Source organism: Chiloscyllium punctatum, chromosome 17 (assembly GCF_047496795.1).
Source record: "Chiloscyllium punctatum isolate Juve2018m chromosome 17, sChiPun1.3, whole genome shotgun sequence".
Taxonomy (NCBI): domain Eukaryota; kingdom Metazoa; phylum Chordata; class Chondrichthyes; order Orectolobiformes; family Hemiscylliidae; genus Chiloscyllium; species Chiloscyllium punctatum.
In genome coordinates this window covers 93,777,856-93,802,263 of record NC_092755.1, presented here as the reverse complement: position 1 = coordinate 93,802,263, position 24,408 = coordinate 93,777,856, and the positions used below count along the sequence as shown (strand labels likewise).

General features: G+C 42.5%; 1 protein-coding gene across 1 annotated transcript; it reads left to right on the top strand.

The window, feature by feature from the left end:
• Positions 1–19,241: 19,241 nt before the first annotated feature.
• Positions 19,242–23,752, top strand: LOC140488139 (apelin receptor A-like). Its single transcript, XM_072587961.1, has one exon. The coding sequence runs from the start codon at positions 19,294–19,296 to the stop codon at positions 20,380–20,382; it is 1,089 nt and encodes a 362-aa protein (XP_072444062.1). The 5' UTR covers positions 19,242–19,293; the 3' UTR covers positions 20,383–23,752.
• The last annotated feature ends 656 nt before the right edge of the window (positions 23,753–24,408 follow it).

Sequence of the window (24,408 nt, the reverse complement as noted above, 5' to 3'; positions counted from 1 at the left end):
TAAACTGCATTTATTTCAATGCAAGAAGCCTAACAGGTAAGGTAGATGAACTCTGGGCATGGTTGGAAACATGGCACTAGGATATCATAGCAATTACAGAGATGTGGTTCAGGGACGGACAGGATTGGCAGCTCAATGTTCCAGGATATAGATACTATAGGAACAATAGAAAGGGGTGGACAAGAGAGGACGAGGAGCGGTGCATTTGATTAGTAATAACACTACAGCTGTGCTTAGGGAGGATATTCCTGTGGATACGTCCAGAGAAGTTATTTCGGGTCGAACTGAGAAAAAAGAAAGGGATGAATGCCTTCTTGGGATTGTACTATAGTCAGCAGGAAATTGAGAAACAGGGCGGCATGGTGGCTCAGTGGTTAGCACTGCTGCCTCACAGTGCCAGGGACCTGGGTTCAATTCCAACCTCGGGCAACTGTCTGTGTGGAGTTTGCACATTCTCCCTGTGTCTGCGTGGATTTCCTCCAGGTGCTCCGGTTTCCTCCCACAATGCAAAGATGTGCAGGTTAGGTGAATTGGCCATGCTAAATTGCCTGTAGTGTTAGGTGTATTAGTCAGGGGTAAATATAGGGGGGGGTAGGTTTCTCTTGGTGTGGACGTTGTGGATTTGTTGGGCCGAAGGGCCTGTTTCCACATTGTAGGGAATCTAAATTTGTAAAGAAATCTCAGTAATTTGTAAGAATAATAGGGTGATTATGGTTGGGGATTTTAACTTTCCAAACATAAACTGGGACTGGCATAGTGTTAAGGGCTTTGATGGAGAGGAATTCATTAAGCGTGTATAAGAAAATATTCTGATTCAGCATGTAGACATACCTACAATAGAAGGTGCAAAACTTGTCCTACTCTTGGGAAACAAGGCAGGGCGGGTGACTGAGATGTCAGTGGGGGAGCACTTAGTGACCCTAATTCTATTAGTTTTAAAAAAGTGATGGAAAAGGATAGACAGGATCTAACGGCTAGGTGAAAGTGAGTACTGCAGATGCTGGAGATTAGAGTCAAGAGTGTGATGCTGGAAGAGCACAGCAGGTCAGGCAGCATCTGAGGAGCAGGAAAATCAGTTAAAAATCTAAATTAGAGGAAGGCCAATTTTGACAGTATTAGACAAGAATGTTCAAAAGTTGATTGAGGGCAGATGTTTGCAGGTAAAGGACAGTTGGAAAATGGGAAGTTGTCAAAATGAGATAACAAGAGTCCAGTGACAGTATGTTCCTATTAGGGTGAAGGGTAAGGCAGGTAGGTGCAGGGAATGCTGAATGACTAGAGAAATTGAGGTTTTGGTCAAGAAAAAGAAGGAAGCATATGTCAGGGATAGACAGCAGGGATCAAGTGAATCCATAGAAGAGTATAAAAGCTGTAGGAGTATACTGAAGAGGGAAATTAGGAGGGAAAAAAGGGGATATGAGATAGCTTTGGCAAATAGGGTTAAGGAGAATCCTTAACATACATTGAGGATAAAAGGGTAACTAGGGAGAGAATAGGACCCTTAAAGATCAGCAATGCTAATTATGTGTAGAACTGCAGGAGATGGGGTAGATTCTGAATGAGTATTTCACATCAATATTTATTGTGGAGAGGATATGGAAGATATAGAATGTGGGAAATAAATAACGATATCTTGAAAAATGTCCAAATTACTGAGGTGGTGGTGCTGGACTTCTTAAGATGCATAAAAGTGGATAAATCCCCAGGACCTGATCAGGTGTACCCTAGAACTCTGTAGGAAGCTAGGGAAGTGATGGTTGGTCCCCTTGCTGAGATATTTATATAGCCACAGGTGAGGTGTCTGAAGACTGGAGGTTGGCTCACGTGGTGCCACTATTGAAGAAAGGTGGTAAAGAAAAGCCACAAGGATCGGTGCAGGGTCCATTGATTTTTGTCATTTATATATATGATTTGGATGTGAACATAAGAGATATGGTTAGTAAGTTTGCAGATGACACCAAAATTGGAAGTGTAGTGCACAGCGAAGGAGGTTACCTCAGAGGACAACGGTACTTTGATCAAACTGACCAATGGGCTGAGGAGTGGCATATGAAGTTGAATTTAGATAAATGTGAGGTGCTGCATTTTAGAAAGACAAATCAAGACAGGACTTGTACACTTAGTGGTAAGCTGGGGAGTGTGGCTGAGCAGAGACCTTGGAGTACAGGTTCCCAGTTTCTTGAAAGTGGAGTCGCAGGTAGATAGAATAGTGAAGAAGACATTTGGTATGCTTACTATTAGTGGTCAGTGCATTGAGTGTAAGGGGTTGGGAGGTCATGTTGTGGTTGTACAGAAAATTGGTTAGGTTACTTTTGGAATACTGTGTGCAATTCTGGTCTCCCTGCTAGAGGAAGGATATTGTGAAACTTGAAAGGATTCAGAAAAGATTTATAAGGATGTTGCCAGGGTTGGAGTGTTTGAGCTATAGGGAGAGGCAGAACAGGCTGGGACTATTTTTCCTGGAACATCAGAGGCTGAGGGATGACTTTGTAAAGGTTTATAAAATCATGAGGGGCAAATCATGGAAGTTTATAAAATTATGAGGGGTATGAATAAGGTAAATGGGGTAAATAGACAAAGTCTTTTCCCCAGGATGGGGGAGTCCAAATCTAGAGGGCATGGGTTTAATGTGAGAGGGGAAAAAATTAAAAGGGATCTATGGGGCAACTTATTCACAGAGAGGGTGGTGTGTGTATGATAAAGCTGCCTGAGGAAGTGGTGGAGGATGGTACAATTAGAACATTTCCAAGAAATCTGGATGGGTATATGAATAAGAAGGGCTTAGAGGATATGGGCCAAATCCTGGCAAATTGGACTAGATTAATTTAGGATAAGTATATACAGTAGCTCACTGAGCTTGAAGGTTTGTTTTCAGATGTTTCATCATCATACTAGGCAACATCATCAGTGAGAGTCTCTGGTGAAGCACTGGTGGCTCTCACTGATGATGTTATCTAGTATGGTGACAAAATGTCTGAAAAACAAATGTTCAAGCTCAGCGAGCTAACTTACATATTTATCATCAACCTCAGCTACAAATCTTCTCAACAATTGCTATTAATTTCGGATATCTGGCCAGCACTGACGAATTGGATCAAAAGGTGTGTTTCCGTGCTGTACATCTCTATGACTCTATGACACCATGCAAAAACAAAACTGAAAGTGATGGTATTTCAAATAAGGTCTGACAAAGCCTTGCTCAAGAGCAGTTTGGTACTTTTCACTTCTATGTATAAGCCCTGGATTTAAAAAAAAAATCATTCATGGATGAGGGCATCACTTATTCAAATCCAGACCCCCAGAACAGTCTTTAGATGAACAGTTTAACGATAATACCACTAGGTCATCACCTCCCCTTATAATTTAACTTAACTTTAATGGTTTTTCAATAACTTTGCAACACTGGTCATGAACCTTTAGAGATTTGTATAGCATACCACAAAAGTTTTAATTCCGCTGAGCAGCCATGAGTGCACAATTCTGCGCAGTAATTTGGGGATTTTACTGGGCTGCATGGGTCTACTTTTCATGGGCTAAATCTGCCCATAGATGCTCAGAGGACCTATTTCCTAGAATGTTTAACTTTTGACTAAGTATGCTATATTGGGTAAGCTACTGAAACGGACAGACCAGGAAGGTTCACTCAATGCTGTTTGAGTCTGCTGACACAAGGAATGTTAGTTTGTTTAGATGTTTTGTAGGAGGAAGGAACTAAGATCAACATAGGGTTTCAGCGAAGGTACTAGACAATTACAGAATACAAACCAGCAACCTTCAAAGAAAAAGAGGAGATATTTAAGATGACAGGAAAGAAAGAACCCATTTCATCCTTTGACAGTTGTGAATTGGCTCTGCACTCTTCTCTAATTGACTTTGAGAGATTGAACAAAAAAAACTACCCTGCCCCCACTCATTGTGACATTCCTGTTTAAAGTGCACAGGCCATTCAAAACATCTTCCTGAACACTAAAGCATTGGTAATGAGCTGTAATTAGTGATGAGATTCTTCTCATTTGTAACACATTAACATGTAGTGACAAGTTTACTGTTGACAAGTTTACCTATAAAATTTGATGATTGAGCAATTTACTGAATGGAGTCATGATTTAGTCAATATTTGGTGATTATGTTGTAAATATTAATAAATTTCCTGCCTTTAGAACAAAACTTACCAGATTAGACAATTTTCTGATTCGTATATAATGATCCCAATGCCTCAGATTTAGAATTTTATCCTTCTCTTCATACTCCATGACCTTACTGTGTCCCAATCTTCATAATCTTATTTCTTCCAATTCCAGCCTCTTGTGCTTCTGATTTCTTTCACTCCATGATTGGTTGTTATACCTTCAGTTCAAGCCCCACGTTCTGGAGTTCTCCTTCCAATTCTTTTTACCTTTCCCACCTGCTCACCTCCTTAAAACGTTCTTCTTTAATTTATCTTCCAATTACATCCCCTAATATCATCAGTTTCTTTGACTCTGGTTTGTTTATGTGATGACCTTGCCTTTTGTATGTTTTCATCTGAAAGAAGTGCAATATAATTATAAGTTGCTGTGTTGTCAATGCCGTTACAGAAAGTTCTTAAATTATACTCAGTGTCTTCTTTGATCATCTGGGTTAGACTGGAAGCATAATGGGCCTTGAAACCATGCAAAATCAATTACAACATATCAAGCCATCCACTGACTGCTAAAAAAAAGGATCCCCAAAGGATGCATGTGAACATTCTCAGCCCAAATGATGTTAAGGTCAGAACCAGCACATTCCCCAAAGGTTGCTGGAATTGGCACTCACCCGTCAGCTCCTTGTCACTACAACTGGCTCCTGTCAATAACAATAACCTGCTGATTAAACACCAACTTCAAAAGATTCTAGCCACATTGAAAGTTTCCCATCACCCAGTGTTGCCAGCTTCTCTGCATCCATAAACCATCTGCTCAGGAATCCTGTCTCCAAACGGCCCTTTACGACCTTCTTTGTAAGCAGTCTTCAAAAGTTGATCATGTGCACATAATGGAACCCAGGGCAAAAAAAAAGCTCTTTAAATCAAAGGAAGTAATAAGGAGCTTGCTCCCAACTGGTCACCACAGTTGATATCGCATGTTTTAGTATCAGTACCACTCGTTTTTAATCCGGAGCAAACTTAATAAGTAACGACCTGTTTACATTCCAAATTTTACACTGGACATGGAAAGTAAATAAGAATCGTGTTGTCAAGCAACAAATTGCCTGTGTCCGATGTATTATTTCCAGCCTTTTAAATCTAAACTGACGTCAATTTAAAGTGATATCTATCCCAAGTCAGATTGCTGCTTCTTTCAATTTAATTCTGCAATAATTGGAACACTGTCATGAATCACCAGAACTTATTTTATAAAAGGTGCTGCGAACCTTGAAATACAAAAACAGGTAGTGTTGGAGAAATTCAATAGTCCTGATGAAAGGTCCCGACCGTTGACTCCCCTGCTCCTCAGAAATGCTTGACCTGTTGTGCTTTTTCCAACTCCACACTATCAACACTGACTTTCCAGCATTTGCAGTCTTCATTAGCTCCAAGAAGTTCAACAGGCCTGGCACCATCTTTGGGAAACCAAAGAGTTAACACAACATGTGGGTACAGAACTGGCTGGAAGGTAGAAGAGGGTGGTGGTGGAGGGTTACTTTTCAGACTGGAGGCCTGTGACCAGTGGTATGCCACAAGAATAGGTTCTGGGTCTACTGCTTTTTGTCATTTATATAAATGATTTGTGTGTGAACATAGGAAACATGGTTAGTAAGTTTGCAGATGACACCAAAATTAAAGGTGTAGTGGACAGTGAAGAAGGTTACCTCAGAGTACAACGGGATTTTGATCAGATATAGATGGGCCAATAAGCTGAGGAGTGGCAGATGAAGTTTTGTTTCAATAAATGTGAGGTGCTGCATTTTGGAATGGCAAATCAGGGCAGGACTTATACACTTAATGGTAAGCTCCTGGGGAGTGTTGCTAAACAAAGAGACATTGGAGTGCAGGCTCATAGATCCTTGAAAGTGGAGTCTCAGGTAGATAGGATAGTGAAGAGGGCATTTAGTATGCTTTCCTTTATTGGTCAGTGCATTGAATCTTGGAGTTGAGAGGTCACATTGCAGCTGTAGAGGACATTGGTTAGGCCACTTTTGGAACATTGTATTCAATTCTGGTCTCCCTACTAAAAAGATTGTTGTGAAACCTGAAAGGATTCAAAAAAGATTTACAAGGATGTTGCCGGGGTGGAGGATTTGAGCTATAGGGAGAAGCTGCATAGGCTGGGGCTGTTTTCCCTGTAGCATCTGAGGCTGAAGGGTGAGGGGCATAGATAGGGTAAATAGACAAGATCTTTTCCTTGAGTTGGGAGAGTCTAGAACTAGAGGGTACACGTTTTGGGTGAGAGGGAAAGATTTAAAAGGACCTAAGGGGCAATCTTTTGAGGCTAAGGATGGTACGTGTATGGAATGAGCTGCCAGAGGAAGTGGAGGCTGATACAATTACAACATTTAAAAGGCATCTGGATGGGTATATGAATAGGAAGGGTTTGGAGGGATACGGGCCAAGAGCTGGCAAATGGGATTAGATTAATTTAGGATAGGTGGTTGACATGGGACGAGTTGGACCGAAGGGTCTGTTTCCGTGCTGTACACCTCTATGATTCTATGACTGTAACAGGACTTCTTTTGAACTATTATTCATTTTAAGTGGTGAGTAAACTTCATTTTTAAAATGATGAAGAGACGTGTTTTTCTGACAAAAATAAATGAGCAAAAAATAGAAAACTACACTTTGGCAATGTATAAAAATCTCTGGAGAAATGTTTAAGTAATTAAAAAGCGTTTGAAAATCCGCCTGGAGACAACAGAGGAAGCAGCTTGCTGCCTATCTTCCTTTAATAAGCTTTGCTTTTCTCTCACAACATCTACTTTTGATGATCTGCGATGGATATTTTATGTATAGGAAATGACCTTAAGGTCTTGGTAAGGTATAATCAGAAAAACACAGTAACCGGTTAACCACTGGAGTGGTTAACCACTGGAGTGCTGGATTAGCTTCAATCTATCAGCACAGGCTGCAGAGGATAAATCATTGAGAGAAAGAACATAGGTAAATTGACTAGTGAAAGGTTTTGGTTTCATGGAACAAAAAAACCTCATGGAAACAAATAAAGAAACTAAGTCTTATCACCAGAAGGAAGAATTCTCGCAGTTTTAAGAGTCTGTCAAAAACATTCTATGTATTTTCATAACACTTTTTGTACGTAGTCCAGGGACGCTTCGCTGAGGCATTTTTAAAAAACGTGGTCCCACACATTGCCAGGCAAGGAGGTTAGGGGAGGTGGCCAAATGCAAGATCAAAAAGTTAGTTTTAATGGGGAAAGTGAAGTGGAAAAGTAAATAGGGCAATTGAAGGCCATCAATCAATGAACAAGTAAAATCAAAGGTTTTCTAGAGGTCAGAACTAGAAATGCTCCGATATCTGTCAGGTTAGAGGAAGTTACAAAGATAGTGAGGGGCCTTTGAGAAAGAAAATTATAAAATCTAGATTTTTGACTGGAGCCAATATAGGTCAACAAGCTTAAGGATGATGGGATTTGGTGCATTTATAACCCAGCTGTAGAGTTGGATGATCCCAAGTATGTAGAATGTTGGAGGTGGATAGGAATTGAAGTGCAGAGGAAAGGATGAGGCTTTCAGCAGCAGATGAGATGTTGGATATTGTTTTGTGTGTGGAAGTAGCCAGACCTTGTGACAGTGCTGGTAGACAGTTAATGGATCATTCCAGGTCGCAATTACAGATTGCTAACAGTCTGGTTCAGCATCACACAATTGCCTGGGAGGGGGCTAGAGTCAGGGCAAGAGAGTGGAATTTGTGGTAAGTGTCAAAGTAATTGCTTAATTGCTCCCCATCATTTAATTGACAGAAATCTCTACTCATCTAATGCTGGACATCAGACAAGCAGTTCGATAATTTACACAATGGCAGGATCAAGAGAGATGGTGATGAGGTAGAGCTGGATAAAAGGCAGTGAGGAGGTGCAAAATATGAAGGTAATTGTGTAGGTATGGGTAAAGAAGCCATTGGTGATTGACTATGATTAGGTAGACAGGAATAAAAACCAGAGGAATGCAGTTCCACATAGTTACAGTTACACAAAATGTATGTATATTTGGTGAGATTTTGGATCAAAGACCAGGACTGATCTAAGCATGAATTCAGTGAAAGATGCGTTGGTGTTTGGAAAATGACAACCAATTAAAGAAGTTGGTGAAGTAAGTACCAACATGCTCATTATCCTGCTGGAATGATCTCAGACCAGTCACTTAAGCCAACCTTTGATCATGTTGTTCTCTGGTGGGATCACATGGCAGTGCACCTCTCTGTCATATTGGAAGAATCCTTGTTCTGCAAACACAGAAATTGCTAGGGACCTTTCAGTAAGTAATTTATTTGCTATCCATTACTGGCCCAATTCTTCCAACCTTTAGTATCCTTACCCCCTCCCCACCATTTTCTCTTGCCTATAGAAGGCTCCACAAATAATGGTTTATTACCCAAGTAACTTTTCCTCACGTGAACCTAAATGCTGAGTGACACTGGATTATTGATATCCAATATGTTTGCCTGTGAACGTATTTTTAGCCCATATTTATGGACATGCGTTTTCCAGCAGGGAACATGAGGCAGATATCAGGACCCGAAACCCAGATTCACTTTCCTCTTCATTTTAAAGCCTATATACAGGGACAAATTGTAACTCCTGAATCAATGAGAGCTAGAAATTTGTTGATACCAATGTCTGTTTTGCTGGTATCAAGTGGGTGACAAATATTCAAAATGGTAGTTAGCACAACTCAATCTTAGAAGTGTACTTTGAATCATTTTGGTAAAGATTGAACTTTAGGAAATTCGATCTCAATTTGAAAAGTGCCACTTTGCATATGTAAACAGCTGGTCTATTGCCTATTTCTGGACCTCCCATAAACAACCTACTGCATTTAGAAGAAAAACAGATCAACATGCAACCTGACTACGTTTTATTTATTGGTTCTTGGGACATGAGCTTCTCTGACAAGGCCAGCATTTAATACTTATCCCTAGTTAATACCTATCCCTGGCCAATAATATAAAGGAGGATAGTAAAAGTTTTTTTTAGGTATGTGAAAGGCAAAAAAATGGTTAAGACTAAAATTGGGCCCTTGAAGACAGAAACAGGGGAATATATTACGGGGAACAAAGAAATGGCAGAAGAATTGAATTGGTACTTCAGATCTGTGTTCACTGGGGAAGACACAAGCAATCTCCCTGAGGTAACAGTGGCTGAAGGACCTGAACTGAAGGGAATTTATATTTGCCAGGAATTGGTGTTGGAGAGACTGTTAGGTCTGAAGGTTGATAAGACCCCGGGACCTGATGGTCTACATCCCAGGGTACTGAAGGAGATGGCTCGAGAAATCGTGGATGCGTTGGTGATTATTTTCCAGAGTTTGATAGATTCGGGATCAGTTCCTGCAGATTGGAGGGTGGCAAATGTTGTACCACTTTTTAAGAAAGATGGGAGAGAGAAAGCAGGAAATTATAGACCGGTTAGTCTGACCTAAGTGGTGGGAAGGGAAAGATGCTGGAGTCAATTATAAAGGATGAAATTACAACACATCTGGACAGCAGTAACATGATAGGTCAGAGTCAGTATGGAGTTATGAAGGGGAAATCATGCTTGACTAATCTTCTGGAATTTTTTGTGGATGTAACTCTGAAGATGGACGAGGGAGATCCAGTAGATGTAGTGTACCTGGACTTTCAGAAAGCTTTTGATAAAGTCCCACATAGGAGGTTAGTGAGCAAAATTAGGGTACATGGTATTGGGGGCAAAGTACTAACTTGGATTGAAAGTTGGTTGGCTGATAGGAAACAAGGAGTATTGATAAACGACTCATTTAGATTAGATTAGATTAGATTACTTACAGTGTGGAAACAGGCCCTTCGGCCCAACAAGTCCACACCGCCCCGCCGAAGCGTAACCCACCCATACCCCTACATCTACATCTACATCTACCCCTTACCTAACACTACGGGCAATTTAGCATGGCCAATTCACCTGACCTGCACATCTTTGGACTGTGGGAGGAAACCGGAACACCCGGAGGAAACCCACGCAGACACTGGGAGAACGTGCAAACTCCACACAGTCAGTCGCCTGAGGCGGGAATTGAACCCGGGTCTCTGGTGCTGTGAGGCAGCAGTGCTAACCACTGTGCCACCGTGCCGCCCACAAACTCCATTTCGGAATGGCAGGCAGTGACCAGTGGAGTACCGCAGGGATCTGTACTGGGACCGCAGCTTTTTACAATATATGTTAATGATATAGAAGATGGTATTAGTAATAACATTAGCAAATTTGCTGATGATACTAAGCTGGGTGGCAGGGTGAAATGTGATGAGGATGTTCGGAGATTACAGGGTGACCTGGACAAGTTAGGTGAGTGGTCAGATGCATGGCAGATGCAGTTTAATGTGGATAAATGTATGGTTATCAACTTTGGTGGCAAGAACAGGAAGGCAGATTACTCCCTAAATGGAATCAATTTAGGTAAAGGGGCAGTACAGAGAGATCTGGGTGTTCTTGTACACCAGTCAAAGAAGGTAAGCATGCAGGTACACCAGGTAGTGAAGAAGGCTAATAGCATGCTGGCCTTCATAAAAAGAGAGATTGAGTATAGAAGCAAAGAGGTTCTTCTGCAGCTGTACAGGGCCCTGGTGAGACCACACCTGGAGTACTGTGTGCAGTTCTGGTCTCCAAATTTGTGGAAAGACATTCTGGCTATTGAGGTAGTGCAGCGTAGGTTCACGAGGTCAATTCCTGGAATGGCGGGATTACCTTACACTGAAAGACTGGAGCGACTGGGCTTGTATACTCTTGAGTTTAGAAGACTGAGAGGGGATCTGATTGAGACATAAGATTATTAAAGGATTGGACACTCTGGAGGCAGGAAACATGTTTCCGCTGATGGGCGAGTGCCGAACCAGAGAACACAGCTTAAAAATGCGGGGTAGACCATTTAGGACAGAGATGAGGAAAAACTTCTTCACCCAGAGAGTGGTGGCTGTGTGGAATGCTCTGCCCCAGAGGGCAGTGGAGGCCCAGTCTCTGGATTCATTTAAGAAAGAGTTGGATAGAGCTCTCAAGGATAGTGGAATCAAGGGTTATGGAGATAAGGCAGGAACAGGGTACTGATTAGGGATGATCAGCCATGATCATATTGAATGGTGGTGCAGGCTCGAAGGGCAGAATGGCCTACTCCTGCACCTATTGTCTATTGTCTATTGTAATTTTCTGTGTACCACTCCATTGCAATGAAAACACCCAAAGGCCTTTCACCTCCTTTCCACTTCTTGAGCTTCTTTTTTAACCTGTGGTAAACTATAACCAATGCGCTCTACTCTTTGTTTTGTAGTGTAGGATCTCCCCTTCTCCCAATTTCTATCCGTCACAGGATGAAATTCTTGCTGGAAGCTAAATTTTGCCTTGTGCACCAATGCATATTCATCTGCCATCTCTGCTGCTCTTTTCATTTCTTGAACTTTCTGTTCATCCACATGAATTCTTATCACCTCTGGAAGTGAGTTTTTAAACTCATCCAGCAGAATATTTCTCTTTGAGCCTCATAGGTCTTATCTATTTTTAAGACCCACACACATCTGTCAAAATTACTATGTTTAATTCTTTTGAACTCAAGGTAAGTCTGACTTGGTTCCCTCTTTACATTTCTGAACCAATGTCTATACACTTCCGGTACCAATTCATATGCACTCAAATTAACCTGTTTGACATCTGCATAATCTCTTGACCCCTCGTCTGACAGTGCTGCAAATACCTCACTAGGTCTGCCCACCAGTTTAGTCTGAACTAGCATTACCCACAAGTTCTCTGACCACTCCATCTGCCAGGGCAATGTTTCAAATGAAATAATGAAGGCATCAACATCTTACTCAACAAAATGTGGCAATGTTTTAATGCATTTGTATATATCACTACGTTCTCTCTTCATCTCCGTCCTGTTAACTTAACTTTCCTGACTAATTCACAACTTCTGAAGTTCAAATTCTCTCCTCTATTTCTTCTCTCTCTTTTTCCTCTTTTTCTCTCTCCTCTCATGACTCTTCATTCTCTTTCCTGAGTTTCTAACTCCATTTGCCTCAATTGTAATGTAAGTTTTTCTAACTTTACTGCACTTGTCTGTTTCTCTGACACACCTAAGTGCTTGACTAACTCCCTTACAATTTCAGCTTTCCTTTTGTCCCTGATTACACCCAATTCTAACCTATTTGCTAATACTAAAAGTATATCATCCTTCTGTATTTCTAAACTTCCTTGGCAAATTTAGGTATCATCTTCAAGCGCCAGAACCTCTTTAGCAAGCTTAAGAGCAATTTCTCTCACTTTTAATTTACTAACCACATGTAACCGAAATTAAACAATTTGTCTCACCTACGTTTTCAAAGAACTACGATACTAATTGGCAAGTGTTTAAATCTGCTGGAATCTTTCATACTCCAAATCCATCCAAATCTATCTGTCTAAACCTGTCCAAATCACAGATCCGAGCCCCTAAACTGTTACAACACGGTGGTGAATCCACCTGTTAATTAAACCAAACTCCCAGAAAAGTTTGCCTCGCCTCATAATCTGTTAAAATATAAGTGACAGAGAACTCCCAAATTCCACTATTGAAAGAAAATAATATCAATTTATTCCTTAACTCCAAAAGTGAACACAAGTGGATCGGTTAGAGAGACTGATAAAAGCGATGAGGAATTTGCAACAGCAACAGTATGTGATGGATGGCAGTTATAGGAAGGGGGGAAGTCTCAGATACAGTCACATAGATGGGTTAACTCCAGGAAGGGTAAGAGAGGTAGGCACCTAGGGCAGGAGTCTTTTGTGGACATACCCATTTCAAATAGGTATGCTGTTTTGGAAAATGTAGGGGGTGATGGATTCTCAGGGGAACGTAGCACGAAGAGCCAGGTTTCTGGTATTGAGACTGGCTCTCATGCAACGAGGGGTACGTCGGTTTCCAAGAGATCATTGTGTTAGGGGATTTTGTAGTCCGAGGTACAGACAGACATTTCTGTGGCCAGCAGAGAAAAGGCAGAATGGTGTGTTGTTTCCCTGGTGCCAGGATCAAGGATGTCTCAGAGAGGGTGCAGAATGTTCTCAAGGGGGAGAGGGGCCAGCAAGAGGTCATTGTCCACATTGGAACCAATGATATTGGAAGGGAAGAGGTTGAGATTCTGAAAGAAGATTGGAGAGTTAGGCAGAAATTTAAAAAGGAGGTCCACAAGGGTAGTAGTATCTGGATTAGTCCCAGTGCTACGAGCTAGTGAGGGCAGGAATAGGAGGATAGAGCAGATGAATGCATGGCTGAGGAGCTGGTTTATGGGAGAAGGATTCACATTTTTGGATCATTGGAATCTCTTTTGAGGTAGAAGTGACCTGTACAAGAAGGATGGATTGCACCTAAATTGGAAGGGGACTAATATACTGGCAGGAAAATTTGCTAGAGCTGCTTGGGAGGATTTAAACTAGTAAGTTGGTGGGGGTGGAGGGGGGGGGGGGGGGGAGCCAGGGAGATAGTGAGGAAAGAGATCAATCTGAGACTGGTACAGTTGAGAACAGAAGTGAATCAAACAGTCAGGGCAGGCAGGGACAAGGTAGGATTAATAAATTAAACTGCATTTATTTCAATGCAAGGGGCCTAACAGGGAAGGCAGATGAACTCAGGGCATGGTTAGGAACATGGGACTGGGATATCATAGCAATTGCAGAAACATGGCTCAGGGATGGGCAGGACTGGCGGCTTAATGTTCCAGGATACAAATGCTACAGGAAGGACAGAAAGGGAGGCAAGAGAGGAGGGGGAGTGACGTTTTTGATAAGGGATAGCATTACAGCTGCGCTGAGGGAGGATATGTCTGGAAATACATCCAGGGAAGTTACTTGGGTGGAACTGAGAAATAAGAAAGGGATGATCATCTTATTGGGATTGTATTAAAGACCCCCTAATAGTCAGAGAGAAATTGAGAAACAAACTTGTAAGGAGATCTCAGGTCCTGGGGATTTATCCGCCTTTAACCGTTTCAAGACATCCAGCACTTGCTCCTCTGTAATCTGGACATTTTGCAAGATGTCACCATCTATTTCCCTACAGTCTATATCTTCCATACCCTTTTCCACAGCCCCAGCCTGTTCAGCCTCTCCCTTTCGCTCAAATTCTCCAACCCTGGCAACATCCTTGTAAATCTTTTCTGAACCCTTTCAAGGTTCACAACATCTTTCTGAAAGGAAGGAGACCAGAATTGCACGCAATATTCCAAAAGTGGCCTAACCAATGTCCTGTACAGCCGCAACATGACCTCCCAACTCCTGTACTCAATACTCTGACCAATAAAGGAAAGCATACCAAACGCCTTCTCCATTATCCTATCTACCTGCAACTCCACTTTCAAGGAGCTATGAACCTGCACTCCAAGGTCTCTTTGTTCAGCAACAATCCCTAGGACCTTACCATTAAGTGTATAAGTCCTGCTAAGATTTGCTTTCCCAAAATGCAGCACCTCACATTTATCTGAATTAAACTCCATCTGCCACTTCTCAGCCCATTGGCCCATCTGGTCAAGATCCTGTTGTAATCTGAGGTAACCCTCTTCGCTGTCCACTACACCTCCAACTTTGGTATCATCTGCAAACTTACTAACTGTACCTCTTATGTTCGCATCCAAATCATTTATGTAAATGACAAAAAGTAGAGGACCCAGCACCGATCCTTGTGGTGCTCCACTGGTCACAGGCCTCCAGCCTGAAAAACAACCCTCCACCACCACCCTCTGTCTTGTACCTTTGAGCCAGTTCTGTATCCAAATGGCTAATTCTCCCTGTATTCCATGAGATCTAACCTTGTTAATCAGTCTCCCATGGGGAATCTTGTTGAACGCCTTACTGAAGTCCATATAGATCACATTTACTGCTCTGCCATCATCAATTTTCTTTGTTACTTCTTCAAAAAACTCAATCAAGTTTGTGAGACATGATTTCCCATGCACAAAGCCATGTTGACAATCCCTAATCAGTCCTTGCCTTTCCAAATATATGTACATCCAGTTTCCTGCCACAGTCCAAAAATGTGCAGATTAGGTGAATTGGCCATGCTACATTGCCCGTAGTGTTATGTATTAGTCAGGGGTAAATATAGGGGGGGTGGGTTTCTCTTTGGAGGGTCGGTGTGGATTTTTTGGGCCGAAGGGTAAATATAGGGGAATATAGGGGTCTGGGTGGGTTGCTCTTTGGAGGATCGGTGGGCCGAAGGGCCTGTTTCCACACCGTAATCTAATCTAAAAAAAATCTAAACTTTCGAAAGCTGATTGGAGGCAGATGTTCGCAGGTAAAGGGACGGCTGGAAAATGGGGAACCTTCAGAAATGAGATAACAAGAATCCAGAGAAAGTATATTCCTGTCAGGGTGAAAGTGAAGACTGGTAGGTATAGGGAATGCTGGATGACTAAAGAAATTGAGGGTTTGGTTAAGAAAAAGAAGGAAGCATATGTCAGGTATAGACAGGATAATCCGGACATTTTGCAAGAAGTCACCATCTATTTCCCTACAGTCTATATCTTCCATATCCTTTTCCAAAGCCCCAGCCTGTTCAGCCCCTCCCTATAGCTCAAATCCTCAAATAGAGTGAATCCTTAGAAGAGTATAAAGGCAGTAGGAGTATACTTAAGAGGGAAATCAGGAGGGCAAAAAAGGGGACATGAAATAGCTTTGGCAAATAGAATTAAGGAGAATCCAAAGGTTTTTACAAATATGTTAAGGACAAATGGGTAACTAGGGAGAGAATAGGGCTCCTCAAAAATCAGCAAGGCCACCTTTGTGTGGAGTTGCAGGAGATGGGGGAGACACTAAACGAGTATTTTGCATCAGTGTTTACTGTGGAAAATGACATGGAAGATATAGAATGTAGTGAAATAGATAGTGACATCTTGAAAAATGTCCATATTACAGAGGAGGAAGTGCTGGATGTCTTGAAATGCATAGAAGTGGGTAAATCCTCAGGACCTGACCAGATGTACCCTAAAACTCTGTGGAAAGCTAGGAAGGTGATTGCTGGACCTCATGCTGACATATTTGTATCATTGATTGTCACAAATGAAGTGCCAGATGACTGGAGGTTGGCTAATGTGGTGCCACTATTTAAGAAAGGTGGTAAGGACAACCCAGAGAAGTATAGACTGGTGAGCCTGATGTCGGTGTTGGGCAAGTTGTTGGAGGGAATCCTGAAGGACAGGATGTACATGTATTTGGAAAGGCAAGGACTGATTAGAGATTGTCAATATGACTTTGTGTGGGAAATCATGTCTCACAAACTTGATTGATTTTTTTAAAGAAGTAACAAAGAGGATAAATGAGGGCAGAGCAGTAGAAGTGATCTACATGGACTTCAGTAAGGCATTCGACAAGGTTCCCCATGGGAGACTGGTTAGCAAGGCTAGATCTCATGGAATACAGGGAGAAGTAGCCATTTGCGTACAGAACTGGCTCGAAGGTAGAAGACAGAGATTGGTGATGGAGGGTTGTTTTTCAGACTGGAGGCCTGTGACTAGTGGAATGCCACAAGGAATGGTGCTGGGTCCACTACTTTTCAACATTTTGGATGTGAACATAAGAGGTATAGTTAGTAAGTTTGCAGATGACACCAACATTGGAGGTGTAGTGGAGAGTGAAGTAGGTTACCTCAGATTACAACAGGATGTTGATCAGATGGGCCAATGGGGCTGAGAAGTGGCAGATGGAGTTTAATTTAGATAAATGCAAGGTGGTGCATATTGGGAAAGCAAATCTTAGCAGGATTTATACACTTAAAGGTAATGTCCTAGGGAGTGTTGCTGAACAAAAAGACCTTGGAGTGCAGGTTCATAGCTCCATGAAAGTGGAGTTGCAGGTAGATAGGATAGTGAAGAAGGCATTTGGTATGCTTTCCTTTATTGGTCAGAGTATTGAGAACAGGAGTTGGGAGGTCATGTTGCAGCAGTACAGGATATTGGTTAGGCCACTTTTGGACATATTGTGTGCAATTTCCTATTGGAAGGATGTTACAAAACTTGAAAGGGTTCAGAAAAAAATTACAAGGATGTTGCCAGGGTTGGAGGATTTGAGCTGTAGGGAGAGGTTGAATAGGCTAGGGCTGTTTTCCCTGGAGTGTTGGAGGCTGATGGGTGTCCTTAGAGAAGTTTATAAAATTATGAGGGGCATGGATAGGATAAATAGACAAAGTCTTTTCCCTGGAGTCGGGGAGTCCAGAACTAGAGGGCATAGGTTTAGGGTGAGAGGGGAAACATATAAAAGAGCCCTAATGGGCAACGTTTTCACACAGAGGGTGGTGTGTGTGTAAAATGAGCTGCCAGAGAAAGTGATGGAGGCTGGTACAATTGCAGTATTTAAAAGGCGTCTGGATGGGTGTATGAATAGGAAGGGGTTGGAGGGATATCAACTGGGTGCTGGCACGTGGGATGACATTAGGTTGGGATATCTAGTCGGCATGGGTGATTTGGACCGAACGGTCTGTTTCTGTGCTGTACATCTCTGACTTTATGACTATGGCCCTATATGTGTGTGTGAGAGAGGCTGTGTGTGAGTGTAAGGGAGTATATGTGTGTTTGTGCGTGTAAGTCTGAGAGAGAGAATGTTTGTGTGTGTGTGAGAGAGAGAATGTATGGTGAAGTGGGGTCACCTGTAGGGTGACACAAACCCCAAGATCCCAGTTATTTAGATTCACAACGCTTTTTTTTGAGTATATAGGTTTTGGGTATCATTATACAAAATCTCAAATTTGAAACATTCCCCTAGTGGGTTGAGTTTTGAGAAATAAACAATTCCATCTCTGAAATCAATTCGCCTTCACGGACCATAGTTTAAAGGAAGTTTAAAATAAACCTGTTGGTCTATAACCTGGTGTTGTATGATTTTTAACTTTGTCCATCCCAGTCCAACACTGGCTCCTCCACATCATGGTTTTAAAAAATGGTTAAAATAATCAGAGAGGTTAGCAGCCCAGAAGTGAATGACCCAAGGAGTAATTTTGGCTGATGATGTTAGTATCTTAAGTAGGACGTGTTCATCACGCTGGTAGAATTGAAATTATTTTGCACTTGTAATTTGCAACACTTTTGCGGTACATCAATAAAGTACTCTTTGACTTCGTTAGACGTGAACTGGCCGAAGTATTAGAACGCACACCGAATATTGTGGTTTTTCACACAATTTCTCTGACCCAGTCTTTCTCAACTCCCTCAGAATCCCCCCCCCCCCTAGTATTTATTTATTTTCTGTGCTCTAGTCGGATCACACATCGGTGAAATGCATGTGCTCCATTTGATATGGACGAGAAATCGACCAGTTGACTATTTACTGTATAAACAAGCGTCGTCTCGAGGTTTTCTGCTCCTTCACTGCTTTGGGGCTTCCGTGTTGATTGAGGTCTGTGCAGGGGCCTCCTTGCTTGTTGCAGCCTCTGACGTCCCTCTGAATTTGCAGGGTGGGTCTCGGTCTTTGAGGGGGTTATCCTCTTGTTTTATTTTATTTGGGTACTGTTTTAGGATATCGGTATCAATTGACTAAAGCTTTTTTTGAGCTCGTGGGTGTCAACAAACGTTCGAAAGCGCGCATTTACCTGGTAATATTGATACCCCGCCAAAGTTCAGCAGAATAAACCCGAGACCGTGTGAGAGAATAGATGGGGGGACTCAAATATTTCCCATTCTAAATCGGTCTTCCAAATGAAAATCGGATTATTCGTTTATGGTCTGAATTCACTGAAACTTCAGCATTCAAAATCTGAACCAGAAATGTCAAATCTGGCAAAGTGCATCTCAATTCGGAGTCAGCGCCACTTTCTCTCTCTCCCCCCACCCCCCCCCCCAACACACACACACACCTCTAAGTTTCCTCCTGAGTAATAAAGGATAAATAGATGAAGTAATAAATGAATCAAATGCCGGGGTATCGGGGATGTCTAGGATACATGTTTGCAACTACACGCGGGACTGTATCTTTAAGAGATAGTGTTGCTGAGTTGGGTGTAACTGGATCTGTCCCTTTAAGAGCTGCTGATTGGTTTGGGAATGGGGGCTCTTATCTTCAGGGGCGGACCCCTGGGGTATATCAGTCAGCATGCAAACTTGGAAGTCCACAGTAACAACTTTTCCCTTCTGTGAAGCTGATCTCTATGGATCATTTAATGAGTCAGTTCGCGGAGGAAAACTACAGTGAGCTGATGAACTTTTCCGATTACGAGTGTGATTATGCTGACTGGGAGCACTCGAACTCAGTGGTTCCTGTCCTCTACATGCTGGTCTTCGTCTTCGGACTGTCCGGGAACGGAGTGGTCATCTGCATAGTGTGGAGGTCCCGCACCAAGAGAAGATCTGCAGACACCTACATCGGGAACCTCGCCTTGGCTGACCTGGCCTTTGTCGTCACTTTACCCCTATGGGCTGTGTACGCTGCCCTGGACTATCACTGGCCTTTCGGCTGGCTACTCTGTAAACTCAGCAGTTACCTGGTGATGATCAACATGTACGCCAGCGTCTTCTGCCTGACCTGCCTCAGCTTTGACCGCTATCTGGCCATTGTCCACTCTCTGTCTAGCAACAAGCTGCGCTCCAAGAGGACCACCATCCTCTCGTTGGTCCTCATCTGGACCGTGGCCGGAGTCCTGGCTTCCCCAGCGTTAATACTGCGGCGGGCGCAGGAAAAAGAGAACCAGACGCTCTGTGCCATGGACTACACTTTGGTGGCGAATGAGGCCACTGAACATTTCTGGGTGGGGGGGCTCAGCCTGTTCGCCAGCACGGTGGGCTTCCTGCTGCCGTTCCTGCTCATGTCCGGCTTCTACTTCGCCATTGGCAACACAGTCAACAGGCACTTCCAGAATGTCAAGAAGGAAGAACAGAAGAAAAAACGCCTCCTGAAGATCATCACGGCCCTGGTCCTGGTCTTCGCTATTTGCTGGCTCCCTTTCCACATCATTAAGACCGTCGATGCGATCATCTGGCTGGATCTCATCAAGATCCCGTGCTCCGTCGATGAATTCTTTATCTCGGCTCATCCGTACGCTACATGTGTCGCTTACATTAACAGCTGCCTCAACCCGTTCCTCTACGCTTTCTTTGATCAGCGATTTCGCTCAGAGTGCCTCTGTGTGCTGCGCTGTTCCCGGCTAAAGAAAGCTCTGCATGTCCCTATCACATCCATCTCCTCCAGCATGAGCAACCCCACCAAATCCGAGGCACCCTCCTCCGCTACCAAAGTCTAAAAGCTGGGGGGCGAGGTAGGGGGAGAAAGAGACCCAGAGAGAGAGAGAGAGAGAGAGCGCCAAATAACCCTAAGTCCTCTCCGCTAGTCTGCCAACGAACCCAAATAGCCCTCAGTCCATGCGAGGCAGACAAACTCTTGATTCGGACCAGCGTTCCCGGCCCCAGTCTGGGTCCTTGCTGGTGACTGGACTGTCCGGGATTAGGAGCTCAGGGACCGGCAGAGATTCTCCCGTTTACCCTGCCTTGGGAAATCGAGCGCCCGGAGAGATTTCTGCCTTTAAGCTCAATGCTGGAGTTGCTTTTTTTTAAAAGAAACTTTTTAAAAATAGATGTTAACATCTGGGTTTTGAGAGGAACTCCGATCCAGAGGCAGAAGCCGGTTTCTTCTGTCCTCTCTTTCATTCATCCGAGCACTGCTGTATTTTCACTCCCGCTCTTCACCCTCACGGTCTTCTTTCTCATTCTCTCTGTGTCTCGTGGTCCTCGCATTTCTTCCGATTATTCTTCCCTCTCCTTCGCCCCTGGTCTCAACTCTGTTCGGATGCTGTTCTCATTGAATCCAAGGCAGGCAGCCACTCGCTATGACCTTCTCGAAGTGACTTAGGCGCCTTTTCAGAGTCGAGTTCTGCCGCTTTCCTCGATGTTTTCCTGCAGTTCCCCAGAGTGGCTGCGTCGGGCTCGCTCTCTGGCTTTACCCGATAACACCCCCGAGTGAGCGGTCCACACCAGGACAGAGACTCAGTGTATTGACCCGGCAAGATTCAAAGAGAGTTAGTGGGCACCTTATTCGTTTTACTGAGGGACCGAATATTGTAAATAAATATGTACATTTAATGCTTCTGGCGCCACGCTAGCTTGTGTTGCAACACTGGATAGGAGAGCTAGAATTTATATTACAAACATAACCTGCTTTTTTAATTAATTAAACCTATATTTGTACAATTGTCGCGAAAACAATAAACCTCAATGTACCCTGTATTTACTTTTTAAAATTCCTTTGTGGTAAATCAGGGATTCAAATATTAAAGGAATCAAAATGAACACGTCTGAATCTGGCATCTACTGTTAGTCAGCATTACTTTTTTAAAAAAAATACTGTTAGGGTTTTTTTTCGCTCTTCCGGAAGATACTCTTCTTAATTGTTCAGGTAACTTTGCAGTAAGTCCAGACTTTGACGTTCTATTAAGAGTCTCCAGAGCCGTTTCCAGTCTGTTAGCAATCACGGGGGTTCCTGATAACTGAATGATTGGCTTAACATGTGGTAGTGTTATCTCGGCACCAATTAACAGGTAAAGTCAACGCATTGTGAAGCTTAAAACTATTTTTAAAAAATAGGCCCAATATACCACTTTTAACATCAAATTCTGGACTATATGGAGGTAACACTCTGCCGTCCGAAAGTGTGCAGCGTTTAACCTGTTGAAGAAGGGTTACTATGCCGCTACAATACAGAATGTAGGTATCACAATGGACCGTGCCCACATTCAGGACCAAATGCTGACTTTTTTTAATTTCAAAAATATACTTTATTCATAAAATTATTTGGGTCTCTATACAATTGGTCATGCCATTCTTGTGCACACATTACATTTCTTTGCATACAGACATCAAATTTATTTTTCCTATATACAAGTCTGTGCATTTACTATCCAGCTCTTCTGCTGAGGAGTCAGCGGAATTCTGTCGCTATCTTGTATAACCTAACAGGGGAGTCATAAGCACCAGACATATGACGTTTTAGGGTGTTTCTGTAGTTGCTGTCCCAAACCCCACCTCCTAACCCACCCACTTGATACTTTCAGAATGTCAGACCTAACCAAGAAACTGCTCCATGGTTACCTGAGAGCCTGCAATACACTGATTCTTCAAGTGATCTGAAATAAAAACAGAAATGCTAGAACTGTAAGATTAATAGAATAAGAAAGAGGGTTGGCTAATATTTTGGGTAGCAACTTCATTGGAGACAGGGAAAGAAGACCAGTTACTTTGTTGCCTCCAAAGACTGAAAAAACTGAATAGAAATTAGTAATCAAATATGCTCACTTATGACAAAGGCACTCATTTGTTTCCAAGTTATTCATATTGGAGGTAGTGAGGACTGCAAATACTGGAAAATCAGAACAGATAAAATGTAGAGCTGGAAAAAGCGTAGCAGGTCAAGCAGCATCAGATGAGCAGGAGAGTTGATGTTTCGGGTAGGACTGTTCATCAGGGCTGAGGTGGGGTAAGGGAGCTGAGAAATGAATGGGGGGAAAGTTAGGTGGGATGATGATAGGCGGATACAGGTAGTTGATTGAGATTGGACAGTGGGAAAGGTGGAGCGGATAGGTGGGAAGGAAGATGGACAGGTTAGGTCAGATCAAGAGACAGTGTGGAGAGGGAGGGTTGGACCAGGGATGAGGTGGGGAGATTTGGAAACTGTGTTGAGGCCATAAGGTTATAAGCTCCAGAGGCATAAGATGAGGTGTTCTTCCTTCAGTTTGTGCCTTGGGAATTGATTCCCATTCACCAATGAACTCATGAAACTCAAAACAGCTTTCTAGGGCCTTATTACAATAGATCACAAGATCAGACATTGTCATAAGCCAACCAACATTTCTCATAAATTCCAAGCAGCATTAACTATTGCCAATTTGCACACAAAGCTTCCTAGTTTTAGGTAAATTAGTATCTCCCTGGGAGGAGAGAACGTATTCTCCATATTAGGCAATTAGAAACTTTACCTATGTAAGAGTGAGTAACTTGGTTTGGAGACTATTTAACAATTGCAACTGTTTAACAATTTCTGTTTATATCAAACCATCAGCTAACCAAAAAGAAATGAACTGTTTATTATTCATTTGGAAGTCAATACACTGCTACAGATAAGATCTATTAAAGGGTTTTTTTTTAAAAAAAGGTATTCTTTTGGCCCCTCTTGAGAGGTTAACCTATTATTTTGTGAATGCTTTTGGAGCTTCTTTTGGATTCTAGCATTGCTGTAGGGAATAACTGAAATATCTTTGGGTCAAATATATCTGAGTACACTGTGAGAATTTTTGGATTGTTAAAGGTTGAAGGCTAGTGTTGAAAGCAAATTGTTTATAAGTTGGTGCATTAATTTGTAATAAGCACCAGTTAGACACTGGACATTGTAAACATTATTTGCCTTAACTGAGGGGGCTGTACAACCTTCATCACATTTTATATGCTTTATTTGAATTGTTTGAGCTACTGTATCACTGTCTGACTGTGGACCAGTTTGACACGCTATATCATTACTACAGTATCAGTCTATATTGTTATTGTGCTACTGTTTAATGTGAATGTGCTTCTGGCAAAATCCTTTTTGTAAAAGTGTCCAATTGGACAGTAAAGACATGAAATATAGTCTTGATTGTGTTTTTAGTGTGATTGTAATAATTAAAACAAGAATGCAAATGTTTCATAACGATCTCCTATTGATCTCAAATTCGCATTCACAAAAATCTCTGATCTGTATTATCATTCAACATTTGCCTCTTATATGTTCATTCATTCATCCACATTATCCATCTTTTGAACACACACTGTCTGCGATGCACAGCATTTCATGGTTTCCTTCACATTGCCTACTGCTCCCCTCCATGCATTTCCTATTGTTTCAGTTACTAGATGTTTTCCGAACCTCTTTACAAATTCAAAGCTGGGTCCTACTAACCCTGGTCATCTCCATTACTAGTACAACCTACTCCCATCACTTTTTCCTTCCAAACCAAATAACCCCAATCTCAGTTACACCATAGAACATAGAACAATACAGCGCAGTACAGGCCCTTTGGCCCTCGATGTTGCGCCGATCCAAGCCCACCTAACCTCCACTAGCCCACTATCCTCCATATGCCTATCCAATGCCTGTTTAAATGCCCATAAAGAGGGAGAGTCCACCACTGCTACTGGCAGGGCATTCCATGAACTCACGACTCGCTGAGTAAAGAATCTACCCCTAACATCTGTCCTATACCTACCACCCCTTAATTTAAAGCTATGCCCCCTCGTAATAGCTG

Bases quoted from the DNA above. Each gene is read 5' to 3' on its own strand.
- LOC140488139 (XM_072587961.1), top strand. From the start codon at position 19,294: ATGGATCATTTAATGAGTCAGTTCGCGGAGGAAAACTACAGTGAGCTG.